General features: G+C 38.8%; 1 protein-coding gene, 1 long non-coding RNA gene and 1 pseudogene across 2 annotated transcripts; all 3 read right to left on the reverse strand.

Annotated features, from left to right (window-relative positions):
• Positions 1-235: 235 nt before the first annotated feature.
• LOC150057201 (phosphatidylinositol 3,4,5-trisphosphate 3-phosphatase TPTE2-like) lies at positions 236-11,730 on the reverse strand. The gene is made up of 4 exons (XM_090341813.1): positions 11,679-11,730; positions 11,490-11,578; positions 2,929-2,990; positions 236-388 (listed from the first exon to the last, which is right to left on the reverse strand). The coding sequence occupies exons 1-4, from the start codon at positions 11,708-11,710 to the stop codon at positions 236-238; spliced, it is 336 nt and encodes a 111-aa protein (XP_090197939.1). The 5' UTR covers positions 11,711-11,730.
• A 4,945-nt stretch (positions 11,731-16,675) lies between these two features.
• Positions 16,676-23,934, reverse strand: LOC150057202 (uncharacterized). The gene is made up of 4 exons (XR_016537061.1): positions 23,698-23,934; positions 21,582-21,701; positions 17,997-18,273; positions 16,676-16,725 (listed from the first exon to the last, which is right to left on the reverse strand). It is a non-coding gene; the product is annotated as an uncharacterized LOC150057202 (long non-coding RNA).
• Positions 19,350-20,659, reverse strand: LOC150057203 (26S proteasome regulatory subunit 4 pseudogene; annotated as a pseudogene).
• Positions 23,935-25,360: the final 1,426 nt, after the last annotated feature.

Consider the following 25,360-nt stretch of genomic DNA (forward strand, 5'->3'; position numbering starts at 1 on the left):
GATAAAGGGGGCTGCAGTCTTTACCTGGGCTGCAGACCTACCAACCCCATGTGTTTGTCTCTCTTCTATTGTTTCCAGTCCCTGCCCCATATTTCAGGAACCCCAATTTGCTGCCGGTAGGCCCCAGCAGAGAACCAAACCAAGTAGCCTATGAGGCTACAGATGTGGGCCTCCAAAGATCAGGAAATGGTTAGGAGTCACAAGTCCTCTGCCATCATTGATTGTTAAAGAAGGGTTACAGATGCGACCAGGCTAAATGTGCCACTAACATTTCCCCATAAATAACTTTGTGACAAGAGAAACTTACTTGGGAAGGAGTTTCTACTCCTTGAAACTGACTGCTCACATTTCTGTCAGTTCTGCGCTCCCCGAAATACTCCAGGCTGTCCTACAGAAAAGGGGTTAATACAATCACAGTGCTTATCTGTCCTCTTTGGACAGAGCTACTTATGAACTTTCTTAGTTCCTAGCTTTTTAAGTGGCTAAGATTACAGGCACAAGTCTACAATGCCCACCTTTCCTTTGATTCTTTTAAAAATTACTTTATTATTTTTTTGAAAGGTCTTTCTAGCTCCTTTGCCAAATTACTGATTAGCTCATTAGTTTGGGGGAGATGTTAATTTTTGAGCTTCTTCTATATTTTGGATATTAGGACTTTGTCAGATATATTGTTGGTAAAGATCTACCAGTCTGTTGGCTGTCTTTTTAGTTTAGCACCTATGTTCTTTGCTGTGCAGAAAATTTTTATTTTGATATAATCACATTTGTCAAGTCTCTCCTACTTTCTGTGGCCTTGCCACTATTTCCAAAAAGTTCCTGCCTATGCCTATCAGTTCTAATATTTCTCCTACTCCAACTTGCAATAGTTTCAATGTTTCAGGCCTGACTTTGAGGTCTTTAAATTCATTTGAGTTGATATTGGTGCATGGTGATAAACAAGGATCCAATTTTAATTTTCTTTTTTTTTTTCATTTACCTTTTTTTTTATTGTAATTAGTAAAAGGGTTACATGGTATTTGCCAGAGAGAAGGTGCATTAATTCACATACATTGATACCCTTTCACATGTCTTGGTACCCGTTTCCCCCCCCCACACCCCCCACCCGTCTTGGTTTTCCCCCCTTCCCTATCAATTTTCAAAGTGATGTAAGCCAGACTCAAAGGAACTTAGGCTCAATGGTTTCCCTCATTTGTCATAATCAGTAGAAACCTTGGGCTCTACTAGCAGAGATTTCCAATAGAGCCAAATCTTGATACATAAGGACATATAATGTGAAGCTAATTGAAAGGACCTCCAGGATAGTGAAACAAAAGTCATGTAATGAATGATTGTTGTCCTTAATGTACTATGCTGTCTCTCATCTCCTTTGCTGTCCCTTGGTTATCTCATATTGGTATAGTATCTCACTTTGTTACCCAATTTTAATTTTCTACATATGGAAGTCCTAATACCAATTATTGAAAAGACTATATTTTTCCATCACACATTTTTATTGTGCCTAATTTCTTTATATATATATGTATATATATATATATATTATTAAGATGCTGGAGGGGATGTGGCCAGGAGGGATCATTATTACACAGTTGGTGGGAGTGCAAACTCATTCAAGCATTATGGCAGCTCCTCAAAAGACTAAACATAGAGTTCCCCTATGACCCAGCAATTCCACTACTTGGCATTTACCCAACCGTCCAGAAACAAGGACATACTAAAGCCACTAGCACAACGATGTGCACTGCAGCACTATTTACCATAGCAAAGATATGGAACCAACTCTGATACCCTTCGATTGATGAGTGGATCAACAAGATGTGGTATTTTTACACAATGGAATTCTATGCTGCTGTCAGAAAGAATGACATCACTCCATTTGGAAGGAAATGGAAAGACTTAGAAAAAATCATATTAAGTGAAGTAAGTCAGACTCAAAGGAACATATACTCAATGGTTTCACCTATTTGTCATAATCAGTAGAAACCTTGGGCTCTCCTAGCAGCGATTTGCAATAGAGCAAAACCTAGATACATAAGGACATACAGTATGTCGCTAAATGAAAGGACCTATAGGAAATAGAAACAAAAGCCATAAAATGAGTGATTGTTGTCCTTAATGTACTATGTTATCTCCCATTTCTTTTGCTGTCCCTTGGTTATCTCATATTTTTATAGTATTTCACTTTGTTATCTGATATATTGTATATATGCGTATTTGGTTATTTGAAATTGGATAGGAAAGGGGCAAAAACAAGATGAGGGTGGGAGTGGGGGGAGGGAAATGGGGACCAAGACTTGAGAAAGGGTATCAATGTATGTGAAGTAATGCACCTTCTATCTGGCGAAAGTAATGTAACCCTCCTATTAATTACAATAAAAAATATTTTTAAAACTCATTATAAAGGTGTTATACAGAGAGGCTACAATTACATAAGTCAGTTAATGAGGATACAGCTTTTTAGAAAACGTTGATTCTTATTTCTTAAATACGGAATTACAAAGTCATGTGTATATCCTACAACATTAAAGAAATGGTAGGAAGGAAGTAGTGGGTTGAGATGGAGGGAGGAGAATGATGAACGAGTGACCTTACTCACAATGCACTGAATTCTCAAACTGCTTTTTTGAATGGCAACTACTTATAGATGGTAAAAAATATACCTTAAAATGCTGTTCTTCTTAGTGATTCTGAATTTGGACATTCCTTTGCATTTGTGTCTCACTGCTCTCACTATAGGCTTGGCCCAGAACAAGAATACAAGGGTACAAGTCCAGTAAATAACTGCATATTAAACAAGGCTGCATTAATCCAGGCTTTCACTTTCACTTAATCACCATGAGCTAAGCATTTCCTTAATATTTTACCATGAATGCTTCAGAACTAGCAAATTCAATACATATAAAAGACTAAGTATCAAAACCTTTTTCCTACCTTTGCGGTTAAAAATGTGCCAGTGGCAAGAAGTAGAATAGATATCATTGTTCCTGTTCGTCCTAGAAAAGAGCAGAAATGAGTTCAAGAAACCTTTGTTCCAGTGTAAAAATACACTCACAAATACGCATTTGGTATTGGTACTGTTTCTTCTGAAGTGTTGCTGTCTCAAAATTTCCAATTGAGAAATAGTAAGACTTTATTTTTCATTAATGTAATGAAAAGAACTCTGGTCCTCATGTATAATTCCAGATTCCCAGGTGGGAAGATCAGGATGGTTATGATTCCAACCAGCTTAGGCAAAATAAGCAGGACCCCATTCTCAACCAGCAAGATGGGCCGGGTGCTTCACATCTACAGCCCTCATTGGGAGGGAGACATAGAAACGGGTTTCAGACTGATGCCAGCTCAGGAAAATGTAGGATACTTTATCTAAAAAAAGCATTGAAGCAAAACAGAGCTGAGCATATACCTGAAGTGGGAGAATGCTGGCCAAGCACGTGCCAGGTGCTGAGTGCAAATGCAAGCAGGAACCCACATTATCAACTAGAACTATAGTCCCTATGTAATTGTATTATTTGAATTGTATTGTGAACATTTGCAAACATAAGAATATAGAGAGACAAGCATAATGAATACGCATATTCCTATTCCTCAGATTATGTAATTCTAAGTATTTTGCTGTAGTGTTCTTGCTTACTTTCTACCTCAGCTTACATGCCTGCTTTTCTCTCTTCTCCCTCTCTCTTTGCCTCTGCCTGGGTGTGTGTGTGTGTGTGTGTGTGTGTGTGTGTGTGTGTGATAGTGTTTTGTAGCAAATACTTTGACAAGTATAGCAAGTCCTTGACTTCTTCCTGCTTCAAATCACTCATCCACTAAGTCTCTTCTGTTACCTTCTACTTATATCTTAGTTTTGTCCTACAAAATTTAAGTTTGAAAATATGTTCTTTTCTCTTTCTATATTCATCCTTATAATCTAATTTTTAACATACCCTTTCACCTGAAAAGTACACATTTTTCATCAGAGAAATCAACATTGCATATGTAACCCAGCTTACTAGCCAATTCCTTAGCCTTTGCCTTTTCTAGCTTGCCAATTTGAGTCACATATTTTGGACTGAGGACATGCCTTCCCAGTGAGGATGGATCTCATCGTGAGTATATGTCTTGGGAGCTTCAACTCATGAACTCCTTTGGCTTCTTTTGATCAAGAGAAGGTACTCTACCAATTCAGTCATATTATCTCTACTTCTAGCCTTTTGTTTGTTAAACAGAGACAACCATCTTAGGGATTTTTTTTTGCCTGAGTTGCCACAAATCTCACATTCCTGAGTAGCATGGGTTACCAGTGCCTGGGTGAAACTTTCACATAGGCAAAAACAAAGTATCTTAAATGCCAGGTGAGAAGTCATTCATGTTGAGGTCTGGTTCTCAGAAGATATGCAAATGGCTAATTGATACCTAAAGAAATGTTCAACTTCTTTAACCATAAAGAAAATACAAATAGAATCTGAGCTGATTTCATCACACCAAGGCAGAATGGAAGTCATAAAAAAAAATAGCAAAGGCTGGCAAGTATGGAACAGAAAGGTGAGAATGAACTATATTAGTATACTGTTGGTTGGTTTGAAATTAGTCTATCCACTAGAGAAATCAGTATGGAGGGTCTTCTTCAAAACACTAATCATAGACTTACTTTGTAAGTTTTATAGGTCTTATAAGTTACAAGGTAACTTCTCATTTTATAGAATATCTTGTTTGTGACTTTGGATGTGGTGAGCTCTGTGTGTGTGTGTGCTGTGTGTGTGTGTGTGTGTGTGTGTGTGTGTGTGTTTCATACATTTTACTACAGAAAAATCTCAAACCAACAATTTAATGGTACAACTTAAAATGCTGGAAAAAGAGTACCAAACCCAACCAAAATCTAGTAGAAGGAAACAAATTATTAAAAGTAAAGCAGAATCAAATGAATTAAGAATCCAAAAAACCCCAGAATCCACAAACAAGGAGTTGGTTCTTGGAAAAAATTAACAAAACTGACAGACCCTTACCAAATCAGATCAAAAAATGAAGGGAGAACACCTAAATAAACAAAATTACAGACAAGAAGGGCAATGTAACAACAGAAATTACCAATATCCAGAGCATCCCAAGGGATTACTTGTCAAATCTTCATGCCAACAAATTTGAAAATCTAGAAGAGATGGACGAATTTCCAGCAAATATTGAAATAACCAAACTGAAGCATGAAGATCTAAATCTACTAAACAGACCCACTTCAAGTAATGAAATAGAAAAAGCAATAAGAGACCTCTCATCCAAGAAAAGCCCAGGACCTGAAGGATTCATAGCTGAAATCTATAAGGCCTTCAAAGAAGAGCTCACACCAATACTCCCCAAAATCTTCAATGAAGTTAAAAGTGAAGGCTCTCTACCAAACCCATTCTATGAAACCAGCTTAACCCTCATGTCAAAACGAGACAGGAACTCATCAAAGAAAGAGATCCAGAGACCCAGTTCTTTAATAAATATTGATGCAAAACTGCTCAACAAAATATTGGCCGATCAACTTCAACAACTCATCAAAAAATTATACACTGTGATCAAACAGGACTGATCACCGGGATCCAAAGCTGGTTCAATACATGCTAGTGGGTTAATATAATTCATCACATCAAAAGTAGCAAGGACAACAATCACATGATCATCTAAATAGATGTAGACAAGGCATTTAACAAGATCCAACACCCCTTGATGCAAAAAGTTCTGGAGAAAGTAGGAATCATGGAACATTCCTCAGTATATCTTACACCACCACCCTACAAACTAGCATAAAAGTAAATGGAGAAAAGGTAAAGCCATTTCCTCTGAAATCAGGAATGATACAAGGATGCCCACTTTCTCCACTCCTGTTCAATACAGTATTAGAATTCCTAGCCAGAGCAAGAAGGCAAGAGCCAAACATAAAGGAAGTTGAAATAGGGAAGGAGGAAGTGAAACTTTCTCTTTGCAGATGACATGATTCTTTTTTTCCATACATCTTTTATTGTAATTGATAGAAGGGTTACATTATATTTATCAGATAAAAAGTGCATTACTTCACAAACTTTGATACCATTCTCATGTCATGGTCCCCATTTCCCTCCCCCATCCCCCCATTCATCTTGATTTCCTCCCTTCCCTATCCAATTTCAAATGACCAGTTAAGTATATGTAAAATATATCAGATAACAAGGTGAAATATTGTAATAATATGAGATAACCAAGGGACAGCAAAAGAGATGAGACATAACATGGTACATTAAGGACAACAATCACTCATTATATGGCTTTTGTTTCTACATCCTGGAGGTGCTTACTAGATTTTGTTCTATTGTAAATCTCTGCTAGGAGAGCCCAAGATTTCTACTTATTATGACAAATGAGGGAAACCATTGAGCATATATTCCTTTGAGTCTGGCTTACTTCACTTAATATGATTTTTTCTAAGTCTTTCCATTACCTTACAAGTGGGACAACGTCATTATTTCTGACCTCAGCATAGAATTCCCTTGTGTATAAACACCACATCATCTTGTTGATCCACTTATCAACTGAGGGACATCTGGTTTGGTTCCATATCTTTGCTATGGTAAATAGTGCTGCGATGAACATTGTTGGGTTCGTGGATTTAGTATGTCCTTGTTTCTGGACAATTGAGTAAATGCCAAGTAGTGGAATTGCTGGATCATGGGGTGATCTATGTTTAGTCTTTTGAGGAGATGCCAAACTGCTTTCCATAGTGGTTGAACAAGTTTGCACTCCCAATAACAGTGTAGTAGTGATCCCTCCTGGCCACATCCCCTCCAGCATCGGTTGTTACTAGATTTCTTGATCCTGGCCATTGTAACTAGAGTGAGGTAGAATTTTAGAATTGTTTTGATTTGCATTTCTTTCATGACCAGAGATATTGAGCATTTCTTCATGTGTCTATAGGCCATTGTTATTTCTTCTTCAGAGAAGACTCTCTGTAAGTCTTTGGCCCATCTTTTTTTTTTTTTTTTTTTTTTTTGCCAGTCCTGGGCTTGAGCTCAGGGCCTGAGCACTGTCCTTGGACTTTCTCAAGGCTAGAGCTCTACCACTTGAGCTAGAGCTCAGCACCACTTCCGGCTTTTTTGTATGTATGTGGTACCAAGGAATCGAACCCGGGTCTTTGTGCATGCTAGGCAAGCACTTTAACCACTAGGCCAAACTCCCCGCCTTTGGCCCATCTTTTAATGGGATGGTTGTTAATTTGGAGATTAGTTTTGGAGTCATTCAATTTTTTGAGCTGCTGATATAGTTTAGATTTGAGGACCCCAAAATACAAAACAAAACAAAACAAAATTAAACTAAATCATAGACAAGAATGCAAATACCACAGCAGAAATTACCAAGGTACAGAACATCATAACGGAATACATTTCTAACTTTATGCCAACAAATTTGAGGATCTAGAAGAGATGAATGAATTTCTAGCCAATATTAGCATACCCAAGCTGAACCAAGAAGACCTAGTCCAAATAAACAGACCTATGTCAAGTCCCGAAATAGAAATGGCAATAAGAGACCTCCCATCCAAGAAAAGCCCAGGGCCAGATGAATTCACAGCTGAATTCTATGAGGCCATCAGAACAGAGCTCACACCAATACTCCTCAAGCTCTTCAATGAAATTGAAAGTGAACACTCTTCTGCCAAACTCATTGTACAAAGCCACCCTAACCCTCATCCCAAAACCAGATAGGGACTCATCAAAGAAAGACTCATCTCTTTGATGAATATTGATGCAAAACTGCTCAACAAAATACTGGCCAACCATCTTCATCAACTCCTCAAAAAATTATACACTACGAAAAAAAAATTATACACTATGCTCAAACAGGATTCAGCACAGGGGTGCAAAGCTGGTTCAATAGACGCAAGTAAATTCCTATAATTCAACACATCAACAGGAGCAAGGGCAAAAATTCCATGATTGTCTCAAAGGCATTTGACAAGATCCAACACCCCTTTATGCTAGAAGCTCTGGAGAAACTAGGAATCCATGGAACATTCCTCAGTATAATAAAGGCTGTGTATGACAAACCCACAGCTAGCATTATACTTAGTGGTGAAAAGCTAAAGCCATTTCCACTAAATTCAGGAATGAGACAAGGATGCCCACTCTCTCCACTTCTCTTTAACATAGTATAGAATTCCTAGCCAGAGCAATAAGAAAAGAAGCAAGAGTAGAAAGGGGATCCAAACAGGGAAAGAGGAAGTGAAACTTTCCCTCTTTGCAAATGACATGATTCTTTATTTAAAGAAATCTATAGATTCTACTTGCAAGTTGCTTGAGCTGATTTGAAACTTTGGCAAGGTAGCAGGGTATAAAATTAACCCTCAAAAATTAACAGCCTTCCTGTATACCAGCAATGAGGGGACTGGGGCAGCAATCAGAAAAGCAACTCCGTTTGCAATAGCCTCAAGGAAAATAAAATACATAGGAATTAATTAACTAAGAATGTAAAGGACATTTATGATGGAAACTTCAAAAACCTGAAAAATGAAATTTAAGCAGATCTGAAGAAATGGATAAACTTCCCATGCTCCTGAATTGGAAGAATTAACAACATGAAAATGGCAATCCTGCCAAGGGCTATGTACAAATTCAATGCAATAATCATCAATAGCCCAATGTCATTCTTTAATGAAATTGAAGAAGAAATCCACAATATCATATGGAATAATAAAAGACCCTATATAGCAGAAAGAGCAACTCTGAAGGAATATCAATATCAAATTTCAGACTCTATTACAAAGTTGCAGTAATCAAAACAACTTGGTACAGGCACAAGAATAGGACAGAGGACCAATGGAATCAAATTGAAGGCCCAAAAGTCAACGCACAAACCTATGGCCACTTAATCTTTGATAAGGGAGCCCAAAAAATAGAATGGAAGAAAGACAGCCTCTTCAACAAGTGATGCTGGCAGAACTGGTTAAGCACCTCCAGAAAATTAAAGTTGGTACCTTCTATGTCACCCTACACTAGGATTAGTTCCAAATGGGTCTTAAAAACTTTACAAGAAGGAATGGGAGATACACTAAGTCCCCCTGGCACAGGTTGAAACTTTCTTAATAAAGACCAAACAAGCACAAAAAATTAAATATAGCTAGGACAGAGGGGAATGCATTAAATTGTAGAGCTTCTGTACGTCAAAGGACATAGGTAGCAGGTTAAATAGAAAGCTCACAGAGGAAGAGAAGATCTTCACTAATCATACAACAGACAAAGACCTCATATCTAAAATATATCTACAGCTAAAAAAAATGAATCATTCCAAAATTAAGCTCCAAAGAAATAACCATCCTATAAAAAGATTGGCCAAGACTTAGAGTCTTCTCTGAAGAAGAAATAAGAATGGCCTATAGACACATGAAGAAATGCTCAACCTCTCTAACCATAAAAGAAATGCAAATCAAAACAACTTTGAGATTCCACCACACTCCAGTTTGAATGGCCATGATAAGGAATGCAATAACTACAGATGCTGGCTGGGATGTGGCCAGAAGGGATCATTACTACACTGTTGGTGGGAGTGCAAACTCGTTCAACCACTATGGAAAGCAGTGTGGCAGTTCCTCAAAAGGCTAAACATAGATTACCCCATGACCCAGCAATTCCACGACTTGGCATTTACCTAATAGTCCAGAAACAAGGACATACTAAAGCCATTAGCACAACAATGTTCATTGCCACAATATTTACCATAGCAGAGGTATGCAACCAACCCATATGCTCCTCAGTAGATGATTGAAACACCAAGATGTGGTATTTATACACAATGGAATTCTATGCCGCCATCAGAAAGAACGACATTACACGATTTGTAAGGAAATGGAAAAACTTGGAAAAAATCATATTAAGTGAAGTACTGAAAGAAACATAGGCTCAATGGATTCCCATTTGTAATAATTAGTATACATCTAGGATGCCCCTAGTTGAGGAATACAGTAGCTCAAATCCTACACACATAGTGCCATATAGGATGAGGCCAAATTAATGGACTACCAGGACATGGAAACAAGAGCTTAATTATAAGTGACTGTTATTGTAATGTATTATGTTCTTCTCTCTACTCTTGTGTTGCCCTTTGGTTAATCTCATATTGTTACAGTATCCCACTTTGTTACCTGGTATATTATCTAGATGTTTACTTGTGTATTTGATATAGGGGGGGAAAATCAGGGGAGGGGTTGGGCAGAGGGAAATGGGGACAAAAACATGAGACGGGATATAGATGTGTGAGAAGTTTGGCACCTTCTATCTGGCAAATATAACTGTAACCCCTCTATACACTAAAATTTTTAAAATAAAGTAGATAATCAGCTGAGCAAAGAGGTATATGCTATGGAACCAGAGAATCTCCAAAATGGGTTAAGAAACAACACAAATAGCAAGACAATACATTAACCTTTCCTAAAGCAGGACAAAGAGGGAGATATGGTGGCCATTTCTGCCATTCAGCACACAGAGGTAAGGGCAGGAAGATAACAAGCTGGAGACTAGGGAAATCCTGACTCAATCAAAACCAAACAAATGCTCACAAAACACAAAGCCAGCCATAGTGGCTGTATTACTAGCTATTCAGATATAGACAATGGGGAGGTTTGTCATTCAAGGCAAGCCCAAATCTATACAAGAATTCTTCTCAAGTAAAAAGTAGAGCATCACAGTACGTATCCATGAAGCCAAGTGTGTGAAAAAGTTAAAGAGGGTCGCAGTCTAGGCCTTTCTGGATTCAGGATGAAAGGTGAGAACCAATGTGAATAATGACTAAAGCAAACAGGTATGAGGAATGTAAGTGGCTCCAGTAGTAAAGGGCCCCAGGACGTGTGAGGCCTTGGGTTCCGACCATAGTAATGCCAAGAAACAATACAAAATCACCCCACACTCCCAAGAATCAAAAGGCAGTGTGGTAGGACACAGTACTTGGAAAGACATTTCTGAAAACGAAACCTTAAAGTGGCCAACAGATTTATGAAACAATTCTCAATGTCAGTAGGTAACGGGGAAGAGCATCTTAAAAGCCCAAGGCGAGAATGCATTTGTCAACTAGCTTCATTCAGCATCCCCCATTGTATATAAAGAGGAAAGTATTACATTTACATGATACACAAGTGCAGCATTGTCAGCTAAAGAAGAAAAAGGCATCGCTGCAAATGAGATACAAATGCAATACCATCCTGAAGTTGAACACTGTTTGGGGGAGGCAGGTATACATGGGTAAACCAAAATGGAAGAAACCCATATAATCAGCAATTAAGGGAAGTAGCTCATTGTCCTCCCTTCTTTACATTAGTTTTTCCTTTGTTCTTCCCTCCCCTTCTCTATTTTCCTTTTAGTATTCTTTGCTTCTTTCATCCTTTAAACACAAGATTAATATGTTAGCAATGATGAATCTATCTGAGGAGTAGCAGTAGGTATCTTCCTACTGCCCGTCAATATTTATTCTCAACTATCTTTTTACAAAGGAGACAGAAAGGAAAGCATCATTACCTTTTCCACCTTTGCAGTGAATTATGATGATGTTGTGAGGATCCTTGGATAACCAGGCAATGACTTCTTTAGAGAAGGAAACCATCTCTCTGGTTGAACAAAAATTTTTAGTTAATTAAAATTCATTCCCAAATTTCAAGCCCAGTGAATTTAGTGCTTTTCTGACCATCAGTGTGGCATCAGACTTACTCAAGAGTGGGGACATTGTGGTCATCTATCATTATTCTCTGCACACGGTGATGAAAATATTTTGGGTCATAAGACCGTTCGCCTGAAAGAAATGAGATATGTGTCAGAGCTGTATGCCTACTGACATGAAAGTTAGGAATGAAGTTTAAAATTTCTCTTAGGAATTCTTATCTCCTTTCCATTGTTCTAAAATGATTTTTAACATCACCAGCACAAAGGTCCTGAGAGGAACACAGGCAGACCAGTGGACCAAAGAGCCAAAGAGACATGAAGGACGTTAGGGACAGATTCTTGTCCTTAAAGACTTTTTCATCCCAAGTAATCTAAAATCAGCTCATGCTTTATATTCCTTACCTTTAACCTTCTAACAGAGTGATTATTCGATCTTCCAGACTGCATATCCTATCATCCTGCATTCTGCTTATTCTATCTTCTAGACTGCTTATTCTATCATACTACATAGGTACCACTAAGCAGAGGTTAATGGTGCTGTCTAAATGCTCAGTCTGTGAAAATATCATTAAATGTTTATTCTGACAATAAAATGCAATAAAAATGTACATAAAAATCATGATTGGGAAATCAGGGGACAGTGAAAGGGAGACAAAAACATGAGAAGGGGTATCACGGTTTGAGAAGTAATGTAACCATTACCTAAAAAAATCTAACTGTAACCCCTCTATACATTAACCCTAAATAAAGTACAAAAAAAACCCCATAGCACCATAAAAAAATCTAGACAGGTGTTAATGTCTAGACAGGAGAAAAACTGAAGACAGACACAGCAGAGAAACTGGGGGCACATTCTTCTCTTTCTTCTGTTTTCTTTTGTCGTTTCTCATCATGCGCCTTGTTCTCATCACCAACCCTTTCTGGTGGATCATAGAACATACTTGCTGAATTGTCTGTGATACAATCTGGCATGAAAGGCAGGAAGAGTTGATTGAGAATAAGAGCACGAGCAGATCTTTCCTGAGTACTTCCTGTGTAAGTCTGCCTCTTCGGTCTCACTGGCCCATCTCTTTCTTAGGGAATGTTGTGCTGCCAAGCTCACACAGCACCAGTGCATTACAGAGATTTCTGATCTGACTTCTTACTACTTACTATTTACAATTAAATGAAAGATACCCAAGGTGACTTTCTTACATATCTACAGTAGCAAATATATTAAAGTGATATACATACTACAAAGGTTGTATACAAAATAATGCTCAGGATGTCTGGTGTTGAAGAAACGAGCCACTTCCTAAAAAAGATAAATACATTCATAAACTATATTGTTGAAGGTGGCTCCTTTGTACAACTACTTAAAGATACTAGTAAAACATGCTGTCTACTTTTGAAAACGCTTTCTCACAGCTTTAATCTTCTGATTTTCTTCTTCTTCAAGTCTGCGAAATGCTTCTTTTGACCTAAGAGTATACACTAGCTCCCCCCTTGTTCTGAAGGACAAAGCAGCCAAGCATTCATGCCTTCTAATTCTTGTCTATCTCCATATAGACCCTCATATTAAACAGGAAGGTATCGGAGGCATTAAGGTAGGCATGTTAAATCTGTCCAAGTCTCAGTCTGAATGACCTGCCCTTAGCCTTTGTCTCTGGAGGCCTGGCCAGTGTTTATAGTTCTGGATTTTTCTCTTCAAGATGACAAGAAAAGGCATTGTGTTTGGAAAGCAGTCTGCCTTTTGCAGTTTTATAAATCCTGTTCTTCCTGGATCCCTAGATATCTATGAAGTGACTGCAAGGGAGCATGGCTAAGATCAAGAACACATTGTATTTTCCAGCAAAAGTAGCTTTTACTTGACTTAGGGGCAAAGGGACATGGCCTGACTGCATACAGAAGTGGCCAGACTTGTTGATGCTTCCTCACTCTGTTTGTTTCTCCAGTAACTGTGGCTGTGTCCCACGCATCTGCACTCTGACCCTTTTCTTTCTATATTCAGTGTTGTGCAAAATACAATGCTGAAACCTTCTTCCCTTTGAAGGACAAGCAGGAGCATATGACCTGCTTAGCCTCCTCAGGAATTAAGTTTGTTCAGTGTTATGTTTATGATGTACAGATCAACACAAAGTACAATGTTTACCCTCATTGTTTTCAAACTCAAATATTTAAAGTCATATGAGCTATAAAATGTCCACTCAAAAACTTCCAGCTGCCAAATTTACATCTCTTCCTCCAGCTTTATTTTGTCATAGTTGCATGTTTTCCTTTCTACCAAATGGATTTGCAGAATATAATGCATTTCATGACACTTTGGAGCAGTATATAACACTATACTTTCTGTGCGTGCATTTTCCATAGATCCATAAATATTAATCCTATTTCTAAAAGAACAACCAGGGCACAAAACTAGAATTTCTTTTGCTGGTAGAAACTCAGTTACAAAAGAGCTACCATATGATTCTACTATGAGAAACTCAAGAAACATTAAAACTGATCTATGCCAATCAAAAATCAAAAGAACACTTTCAGTGTTTGAAAAGTGATTATAAATGCCAGAACATTGTCAACAATTTGATAGTGGTGTTCATTGCATGCCCTCATACATAATTGCGTTAATAGACAAATGTAAGATGAGGGCAATGTGGAATCTGCATCAGTAAAGGTTTATTTATATAAGCATGCATTACATAATGATAGTTTTTCAGTTAAACACCAATTGTTTTTTTGTTGTTGTTGTTTTTTGCCAGTCCTGGGATTGAGCTCAAGACCTAAGCACTGTCCTAGGACTTTCTCAAGGCTAGAACTCTACCACTTCAGCCTCAGCACCACTTCCGACTTTTTTCTAGGTATGTGGTACCGTATTGTTCTTTATTGATACATACGGAAGAATAAATGTCATGCATATTACTAAGTATCGCATGAGATTTTGAGACACACACATGTATATGCGTATACACATACAAAAACACATACATACATGTACATAAATCAGGTTAAATACAACTATTATGTCAAGCATTTGATAACATCATAGTGAAACTTTAAAATACTTTGTTCTTTAATAATATATAACACAATGCTGTTGTGTGTAATCAATCTACTGTGCAACAGCTCAGCGAAAAGTTACCTCTTATGTCATTATAACCTCTTGCTCATTGATCAACCTTTGATCAAACCTTCCTCCTTCTGACTCACCCAAGTTTCTGATATTCACTAGTCTAGGCTCACCTTCATTGAGATCAATGCTTTTTTATTTCACATATTCCATACTTGCCATTTGGCTTATTTTATTAACATATAACTTCTCCTTTTGTGTTATTGACAAAGACAGTTGTTTGCAGGAGTAAACAATGCACTATCATGTAGAGGTGCCACAACATTCACCTTGGAATGGAAACTTAAGAGGTGGATTTCATCCCTTGGCTATTCACTGCTGAGCAGTGAGTTTTAACCAGGGGTACATATGTGTCTGCCACATAATGATCTCTTTAAGTCGCATCAATACCCACTCGAGGTATGATTGGATCCCAGGATCATTGAAGTGTGATTTGTTTGAGAATCTTCACACTGTTTTCTTGAATGTCTATGCTAACTGATATCCCCATCAATAGCTTGCCATGGGCCATCTTTCTCCACAAGTTTACTAGCATGTGTTACCTCTTAACTATTCAATAATTGTCATGCTTGTGGAATGTTGCAGTGCTATCACATTGTGGTTTCCACCTGCATTTTTCTGATGATGAGTGAGGTTCTACATTTTCTCTTACACTATTTTTTTTTTTACCAATCCTGGGGCTTGAATTCAGCGCCAGGTACTCTCCTTGGATTTTCTCAAGGCTAGGGCTCTACCACTTGTGCTACAGCACCACTTCTGGATTTTTCTGTGAATGTGATACCAAGGAATGGAACCCAGGGCTTCATGCATACTAGGAAAGCACTCTACTACTAGGACTTGCTCGCTTGTCTCATAAGAATTGTGGAGCATTTATTATTTGCCTTGTGTGTGGAAAGAGACCTTTAGTCCTGAGGCTATGTTTGGATAACTGATGCCCAGCTTACACAACAGTACTCTTATGGGATGAAGCTGCTGAGAATTCCAGGAACTTACTTCAAGTACATTCATTGATGTTCACACACTGAGTGATCACCCATCAGAGCATTTCCTGTCATTGACCACTGAATGTAAATACATTATATATGAACCCATACACAGATCTCCAATTATATTTCATTAAGGAAAAACAGTAGGAATTACTACAGGAATTCACTGTATGTGAATACATATGTACATATATCCCTAACCCAAAATTTTATGTACTTTCTTAGTAAGGAGCTTCAAGGGGCTTAAAATTAAGTTAGTCACTTACAGAGCCAAAAGTGGGATTTCCCTTATTTAATTATCAGGGAATCTATGTGAAAGAACATATATATTTTTAGACATGGCTTTCTTCTCCCTGAAAGACTACATATGGGGACACAATTCCTCTCATCCTGTGATGGAGCCTATTTTCTGATCCTTGAATCCAGACTGCTCTTGTAATTCATTTTTGTCTTAGCTAATGAATTCAAGGCCACCCATGCTCACTTGAAGACTTAGTCTTAATGTAATTACATTCATTTGCTTGCTGTTCCTAAGGCCATCTCAATGGTCCCCAAGATCTAGCTGCCTGGGAGAAGAGACATAATAACAGAGAGGCAATCAGAAAAGCCAATTCAGATTAGCTAGTCCTCAGATGAGCGGCAACTCATCAGAGATGCCCAGATCAGCCCAGTGAAGTAGCCAGTCCTGTATCTAATCATTGGAACCACTCCATTAAGCCCCATCCAAATGTTCAAACCACTCTATCTTGAGATAAATAAATGGGTGCTCTTACTAATCAGTAGGACCTCCAGGGCTTCGCATAAACAAAAGCAAGTTGATACCATGCTTTTATGATTTTTCACCAGAAAGAATAAAATGGTAGAACACTGCTTTGCCTGGGTCAACACTAAGCTCTTGAGTCTATAGAGTTCACTCTGTGCTGCACACATATGCTTACCTGCATTGGATTCCTATAGAATGTATGTATCCCAGAGGATGGAAATGACATGGCGACAAGACGGTCTGGAAAGCAAAAGAATCCCTATTAGGAAAGTCAGTACAGATGGGAACAACAATAATAACAAAAATTATTTGTACATCTATCCAGGTTCTTTTCTCAGAGTACAAGAAGAGTTGATATGATAGTGATATAACCAAGATGATGCATTAAGATGAAGCAATAGAGGTCTAGGGAGGTGATTTTGTGGCAGAGCATTTGGCTTGCATGCAAAAACACTCTGAGTTGGATTCCTCAGGACAACATAAACAGAAAACACCAGAAGTGGCAGTGTGGCTCTACTGGTAAAGTGCTAGCCTTGAGCAAAAGAAGCTCAAGGACAGTTATCAAGTTCTGAGTTCAAGCCCCAGGACTGACAATACAATACAAAAGTAAATAAATAAGCTATGCAATATCATAATATCCTTAGGCTCAACAGGAACTTAGTGTTTGAAGCCCTCTTCCCTTAGCAAACCTGACCTCATGGATAATGAACTTGTTCTCTGGGATTTTAGAAGATTAAGGTCTCTTTCTCTTGGATGCTTAGATAGCTAACAAAACTGAATAAATAATAAGTGAAATTTTAATGGAGCCACTTGAAATTGCATCGTATTTACTGTCTAACCACCAGGGAGTCTTGGTTTGAAATCAATGAGATTACCTGTGCCCAGATGTAATCTACCAATCTATTACCATAACACAGTAGCCTATGAAATCATTGAGAAAAATACTTTGAGAGTATAGAAAGGAAGGAAGGAAAGAAGAAAGAAAAGAAGGTAAGCGAGACAGAGAAAGGAAGAAAGAAGAGAAACAAAAAAGAAGACAGAGAAAGCAAAAAAGCTAGGCATTTTTGGCTCAGTCTTGGAAATCAGCTATTCAGGAGGCAAAGATCTGAGGAACATGGAAAGACTTCATCTCAATAAATGGCTTGGTACAATGGCATACAAGTAGAGAACTGTAGCTCAGAAAAGCTGGGACAGAGAGCAAGAGCCTACCTTGAAAATAACAATTACATAAAAAGTGCTAGTGGTGTGGCAGAAGTAGGAGAGCCTCCCAAGCAAGCAAGAGACTGAGTTCTTTTCCCAGAACCACCAAAGAAGCCAACGTAGTAACAAATCAAAAACAAAAAGCATAAACCAATGTGCCTTAGATAAAAAACATTGTGGTTTGGGAAAATCAAAGGGAATATTCTTACTTCAAAGGAAAATGTGGATTAAACATAAGTCAATCACATGACAAGTTTCAAAAAACAGTACTATAATTAAGAGAAGTCAATCAACAGTTAAGTTTCACAAACCAGTGATGTAAGTTAGATCTAGGTCAAATCCATCCTTGGCATATCGTCTCTTATTGCCAGACACCTGGGAGGAACAAAAATGATGAAGCTGTAAAACAGAAGTCAACCACAAAGAATTTGATATTGCTACCTAAAACTTTTACCAGGATGGGAAGCAAACATGTCCTGCCCACTTACCAGTCTTCTGATTAATTTTTCTAGATGTCTTTTCTGAGTTGCAAGGTGAAAGATCCTCATAAGTGTTATCAGCCTCAGAAGCCGAAAGAATACAATCATTCTAAAAATTTATAGATACATACTTTTAGTTCAGAAAGAGAAGAGTTCATCAATACATACGTTTAAATCTGTGTACATATGTTACATCGCTCTGCACCACCCCCATGGCCTCCATGTTCTGCTCTAGTGCTCTAACAGTCAGTTATACCCCTCATCCCAGAGGACCCTGGGTAACATATGGACATACTTGGTAGTCACAACCAAATGGATGCAGGTGCTAATCACATCTAGGACTGCTGCTAAACACCCTACAATAAATATGAATCTAGGAAGAATGATAGGATGTTTTTGTCCTCTCTTCCCTACCCAAGTAATAACTATCTTCTCAAAATATCAGTAATGCTAAGATTGAGAAATTACTGTCTGGACAAACAGTAACGAGTTCATTCAGATTTATAGACTATTTTAGTTTTCATCTTCCCCCCAAATGAACTTTGATTGTTTGTACATTGGTGTTATTCCTTTTAGTAACAGAGGCTCCCTACAGCTAGTACATGCATATCAGGCAGGGAACAGGTTGCAATACTTTCCAACCATACTGGCTGGTGTTTCTCCTCCATTCAGAAACACAAAGGTGTGGACATGTCCAACAAGATTCATTTGGCAGAACTGCTTCAACCATGGTTCACAGATCCCAGAGCTACCAATTCAGTGGTCTAGGGTGGAGCCTGAAGTGTTCTTTCTTTCTTATTTTCCTTTCTTTCTTTCTTTCTTTCTTTCTTTCTTTCTTTCTTTCTTTCTTTCTTTCTTTCTTCTTTTCTTCCTTCATTCCTTTCTGTCCTTCCTTCCTTCCTTCCTTCCTTCCTTCCTTCCTTCCTTCCTTCCTTCCGTCCTCCTTTATTCCTTTCTTTCTTTCTATCTTTCTTTCTGAAAAACGCACTTTATTGGGAAGCAGAGTGCTGCACAGCATAGACAACAGAAATTGCCAGATGTGCGACCTATAAGCCACATTTCCTAAGACAAAGGGGAATTTTTAGTAAAATCATCTGACCCATGGTTTCCACTGGGCAGGCACTCATGGCTTCCCAGTGGACAGCCAGGAAAACTCCCATCACTTTCCTGAGGCAGTTGTGGTTCCTAGAGATAGAGCCCCTCAGGTGTGCCTTCTTGTTTTGAATAAACAAGGTTTTCTTTAGATTTTTTGAAGTCTGCATTTGTTACTTTCACTCTGCGTTCCCTCAAGGCCATCAGCTCAGCTTCTGTACAGATTGCCTCATTGTTGGCCCCAGAGAGATCATCTTTGCCCTGATCAAGTCATCTAGTCACGTTGTCTGCCAGGACAGTCATGCTTTTATGAATGTGGAAGGTGAGCTTATTTTTTTTTCTCATCTGGCAGGGGGAACTCAATCTTTCTGTCAATGCAGCCTGGTCTGATCAGTGCTGGATCCAAAGTTTCTATCTGGTTTGGGGCCATGATCACTTTCACATCCCCCCTTGAATCAAAACGATTCAAGTGGCTTAACAGCACCAACATGGTTCTCTGAACTTCTCTCTCACCTCCAGAGTCCAAATCTAACATTCTGGTGCCAATGACATCAATTTAATCAATAAACACAATGGATGGTTCGTGTTCTTCTGCAACTCGAAACAATTCCCATGCAAGTAGGGGCCCGTTGCCTAGGTGCTTTTGAATAAGTTGTGAGCCCACCACTCTCAAGAAAGTGGCCAATGTTTCATTTCCTACTGCTTTAGCCAACAGTTTTACCTGTGCCAGGTGGCCTATAGAGAATGATGGGTGTTTTATACCAATCTCTTCATAATATTCAGGATGAGTGAGAGGCAATTCCTCAGATTCCTTAATATACTGGATTTGGTTGTCTAAGCCACCCATATCTGCATATGTCTCCTGGGGAGCCTCTCCACCTTCATCACTGTGACCAGGGGGACCGTGTCATCCATTAGCATCCCTATCACCGCATGCACTTTGTGGTTGAGCAGGACTGAGCAGCCTGGTTCCAGCAGGTTCTTGTCCAGGATGGAAAGGATGATGACACAGTGCTCAGAGCCCACAGATGTGGACACCATGGCACAAATGTCATCAGTGATCCTCTTCCAAGGTGCCTACCGACATCAGGGTCCCCCCCAGGTCATCCACCTTCCATCTTTCCTCCTCTTGCTTTGCTTCTAATAGCTTCATTTGTTCCTGATTTCTACGAAATTCTTCTTCCATGAGAAGATAATCTTTAATTCTCTCTAACTTCAGTTATTTCAAGCGACACTGAGTGTAAGGTGTCACCAGTGGCAGTTTGCTGGCAGCATCTGGTCACTTCGTTTTCTTCTTCTATTTCTCCACTCTAGTTGGTACAGGTACTTCATATTTCCTTTTCTTGTCCTTATCATCCTTCATGCTACCTCTGGCCATGACCACGACTCTGACTCCGATCCATGTTGATTCAGCTGCTGTAGCTGCTACCTCAAGTGTTGTCTTGCTACCAAGGTCTCAAGTGGTGTTGAGGTTGCCCATTGAAGGACCATATGGATTGAGGTTATTTTCAAGATCCAAATCCTAGCCAAAGCAATATTTACTTGGGGATCACACTGGACCTCTCAGAAACTTTGGTAAGAAAGAATCTATTTCTTTGACTTCTAATGAATATAGCTAAAAGCCTCCTAACATTAGCCCTCCAATGTACATTGGTATTTTTCTATCTCATTTAGGGAAAGGGAGATAGAGACAGAGGCAGACACAGACACAGATACAGACAGACAGCCACACCCATACACATATTACTTAGTAATCCCTTACTGCTTTAACTTTGCCTTAACATTCTTCATTTTACCAAACTGCCATTGCAAAAATCCATTATGTGGGTTGCCATATACGGGATTTCCTGGTTTCCATCGGCTATTTTTTAGAGAAGTATAACTAGAGCCACTGAAACTTCATACATGTTCAAGTCAATACACTTGCAATATTAGGAAAAGCAGATTAGTAGATCATCAAGGGGGGATTTCAAAATGATGTTCCAGTTCCTATATCCAATGGAAGTACTTTAGTGAAGACACCTTTAACTGGCCTTAAATGCTGTCTTTTTTTAGATCTCAAGGGTATGAAAATGTATCATTTTCCCTTCATTTGTTCTTCCATTTTTGTGTTACAGTCCCTTGAAATCAGGTTCTTACACTTGCTAAGTAGGCCTCTACCACTCAATCCATGTCATCATCCCTAATATTTTATTTTCAAAAAAATGTATCAGGTTCAGAACTTAAACAGAAATCAGTTCAATATACACAATTTAAGACAAGAATAAGCACAAATTAAGGAACAAATGAAAGAAAAGTGTGACAGTTAAGTCATGGGTTTCCTACCTTTGGATATCTTTAAAAAATGTAGCATTAAAGAATATGTATGTGATGTCCATAAATAAAATAATGATAGTGATGGCAGCATCTGTAATATTGAGGAAATCTGAAAAATAATGCTTTTTCCTGTAGGAGAAAGTTTAAAAAAATGGTTATCTTCTTTAAGAGGATAGAGGAAAATCTTTAGAGCAAAAAGTACTTGACTCAACTTCATTAAAATTGTTATTGTAATAGATTCTATGAAATGGATGGACTGGATTTGGGAAAGAGAAAACATAATACTGGTGGAAGGTATTCAAGTAGTAAATTTGTATTATTACATACTTGCATACCTGATGACAATCAAAGCTTAATGAATAAGCCATGTACCCCAGCCATTGGACAAGAGGTATGCACTGCCTTCTCCAATGGAGTTGGAAGAAGACAAGTGCAAGTGTACAGTTCTGTTGAGCAACAATTTCAGTACATCATACTATCCCCAGATCAATATGGGAGTAGCATATGAGATGGGTAGGAACTGCGCTTCTGAACTCATAATCTGTCCTTGCACCCACAATGGAATCCCAATGGGCTGCTGTGTCCTTAAAAGGACAAAGACAGACATCCATCTACCAGACTCCTTTCCACCACTGACTCCTGCAGAGGTGCCCACTAGTCCTCCAGGAAAAGCATCTTCACACTCTGAGGCAGTCTGTCAGGATCAGACTAACCTGGCAGTGAATAACTCTCCTTAGCTCAAGAGAAGAAGGAGAACAAGTCCTCAGGAAAGAACATACACTGCCTTCTGAAATGACTTGGAGAAAGGGAGGCCAGGAAACCTAGTGCCTGACTCGCCCAGCAGCCCATCCCCAAGGCTTGCCTCACCCACCCTACTTTTCAGAAAACCAGCAAGCAGGAAAGGGAAGCAATCTATTTCTTTCTTGCTACATCTCACTAATGAGATAAGCAATCTCCACATCACCTGCAGATGCTTTCATTGAAACTTTTCCTTTCAATGAACTCAGGACTATTTAGAGTGCAGTATCTAGTATTTCACATACTATCAAACGTTACTTGAAATTCCAGTCAGAATCAAAGTATTGATCTATAGACCTCAAGTATATACTTCTCCTTCTATTTTTTAACAGTCATGGGGCTTGAACTCTGGGACTGGGTACTGTCCCTGAGCTATTTAGCTCAAAGATACCATGCAACACTTGAGCCAGAGAAACACTTCTGATTTTCTAGTAGTTAACTGGAGGTAGGAATCTCACAGACTTTAGCACCTGGGCTGGCTTGGAACTGTGATTCACAGATCTCAGTTTCCTGAGTAGCTAGGATTACAGGCATGAGACACTGGGCCCAGATTCTTCTTCTTTTTTTTTTCTCAAGTCCTGGGGCTTCAACTCAGGGCCTGAACACTGTCCTTGGACTTTCTCAAGGTTAGAGCTTTACTACTTGTGCCACAGCACCACATCTGGCTTTTTCTATATGTGGAACCGAGGAATTGAACTTGGGTCTTTCTGCATGCTGGGCAGGCATTCCACCATTAAGACAGACTCCTGGCACTCATACTTCTCCTTCTTAACATACACATTGACATATTACCTGGTCCCTTTTGGTAAATCCCTTTAAGCTTTATCTGTTCAAAGACTTTTCTCAACTACTCCATGAGAGTGTCTCAAGCAATATAAAACTAATTAAAGCTACTCAATGAAAATCTGGGTTTGGGCCTTGGCTTCAAGAATGCTTTTCAAGAGGCACACATTTGTTTAGATTGATATTCTAATTAATTTAGTATCCTGAAAAAAATTTGGCTGTGAGTTTGTCCTAGTAGAATGTTTGCTATCATGCACCAAGACCCTGGTGCAATTCCTTGGCACCACATATATAGAAAAACACTGGGAGTGGTGCTGTGGCTCAAGTGGTAGTTCTTTAGCCTTGAGAAATGTCCAAGGACAGCGCTCAGGCCCTGAGTTCAAGCACCAGGACTGGCAAATAAATGTTATTTTATGTAAATCAAGGAGATAAATGGGAGTTTCAAGCACACAGTTAAGGGAAATAGTGAGCCTGAGCTACTTGGTGGGGGAGCCAGTCTCAGTAGGGTTCTTCAGATTTAGGCTTCAGAGAGAATAAAACTTACCCTGTCACAAATAATTGTAGAACAACATCCAAAAGGAAAAATATAGCAATCAGAAGGGAAATTGTTCTATACTCTAATGGAATATGTAGTTTGCTGGTCGTAACTATGATATCTGTTACCATTAGACCAAGATCGACAAAAATCAGTAGTATTGCCAAAATCCTAAAATAAATAAAGACAATGAGAGTTTGGCACCACATTTCAACAATTCCTAAAACTATATGTCAGATGCTAAAAAGACATTATTTAAGATTATAGTGGCCAGTGGTATGAAGAATTAGTGCATTCCTATCTAAAAACATCGTTCAGTTGTTTATCCAATAGAAGCACTGAATAGTGAACAACATTCCCTCCTAAACAGTATACTGGAGGGTATGTAGAAACCACACAATAACTGCAAGCTAGAACAAAAATGGAAATGAAATGACTAGTCTGTCAGTATAAACTCTTTAAATATTGATAAATTCTGAAGATGAATCTCTCAGTTTCTTTTAGCACATTAAAAGTCATCAATCTGAATCTTTGTCAGACTGTAATAGTTAAAGCTCAGTGAAGGCATAACTGACCTAAGCGCTTGAAGGACCACCTGCCTGTGTGCGGTGGTTCATAGCTATGATATTAGCTATTCATGAGACTGAGGAGGATACCAGGTCAAGGCCAGCCCCAGCAAAGAAATTCCACAAACCCACTTCAACAAGACAAGCTAGGTGTGATGATGTGAGCCTCTTGTCCCAGCCAGGTCAATAAGGCAACTTCAGTCTTCCTACTGAAGTCCAGGTCAGTCAGAGCAAAAAGCCAAACCTTATCTCAGAAATAAGAAAGTAGGAAGGGCTAGAAGTCTAGTTCAGTCAGTAAAATGCCTGTCCAGGAAGCATGAGGCCCTAAAACGACTAATGCCCACTTGGATCCTAAGACTTTTATTGAGGATTTTAACATGTATATGATTATTTATTTGGGGGTACTACTTGCGCAGCTATGGACACATGAAAAAGAATTCAATTCCATACATATTTATGGAATTGAACTCCAAGTGCTTTGAAGCCTTTCTGTCACATATTTTAAACAAACTACCCGTTGGTTGATTGTATCGTTTATGTCGTTATGACGATGAATTGAGAAGATTTCAAAGTCTTTAAAACTGAAATTCAAATGAAAATACTATTAATTTTTATGTACTCTAAGGCACAGTATAAAATTATTCTCATATGTAGAGTGGAAGCCTAAGGAACGTGTTTCCAGAATGGAGGAATCACATAAATAAGGGAGTTATTAGAATACAACCTATACTTCCAAAAGTTTAACACTTCGTTGTTATTCTTTCCTTTATTTTTACTTTCCTTCTTTCCTCCCTCCCTCCATACTTTTCCCTGTTTTCTTCTTTCCTACTTTCCTTCCTTCCTTGCTTCCCTCCTTCCTTCCTTGCACTCCCTCTCCCTCTCCCACACCCTCCCCCTCGCAATCTCCCTCTCCCTCTCCCTCACACCCCTCCTCTCATTCTTCCAGTATTTCTGTCTTTCCTTCTTCCTTTTCCATTCCTGAGCCTTGTACTCTAGGTGCTGTCCCTGAGCTGCTTTTGCTCAAGACTAGCAAACTCACTTGAGCCAAAATGCCACTTCTGGCTTTTTCTGGGTCATTTATTTGAGATAAGAATCTCAAGAACTTT

Source organism: Megascapheus bottae, chromosome 11, assembly GCF_031878675.1.
Source record: "Megascapheus bottae isolate mThoBot1 chromosome 11, mThoBot2.hap1, whole genome shotgun sequence".
In the NCBI taxonomy this organism is placed as follows: domain Eukaryota; kingdom Metazoa; phylum Chordata; class Mammalia; order Rodentia; family Geomyidae; genus Megascapheus; species Megascapheus bottae.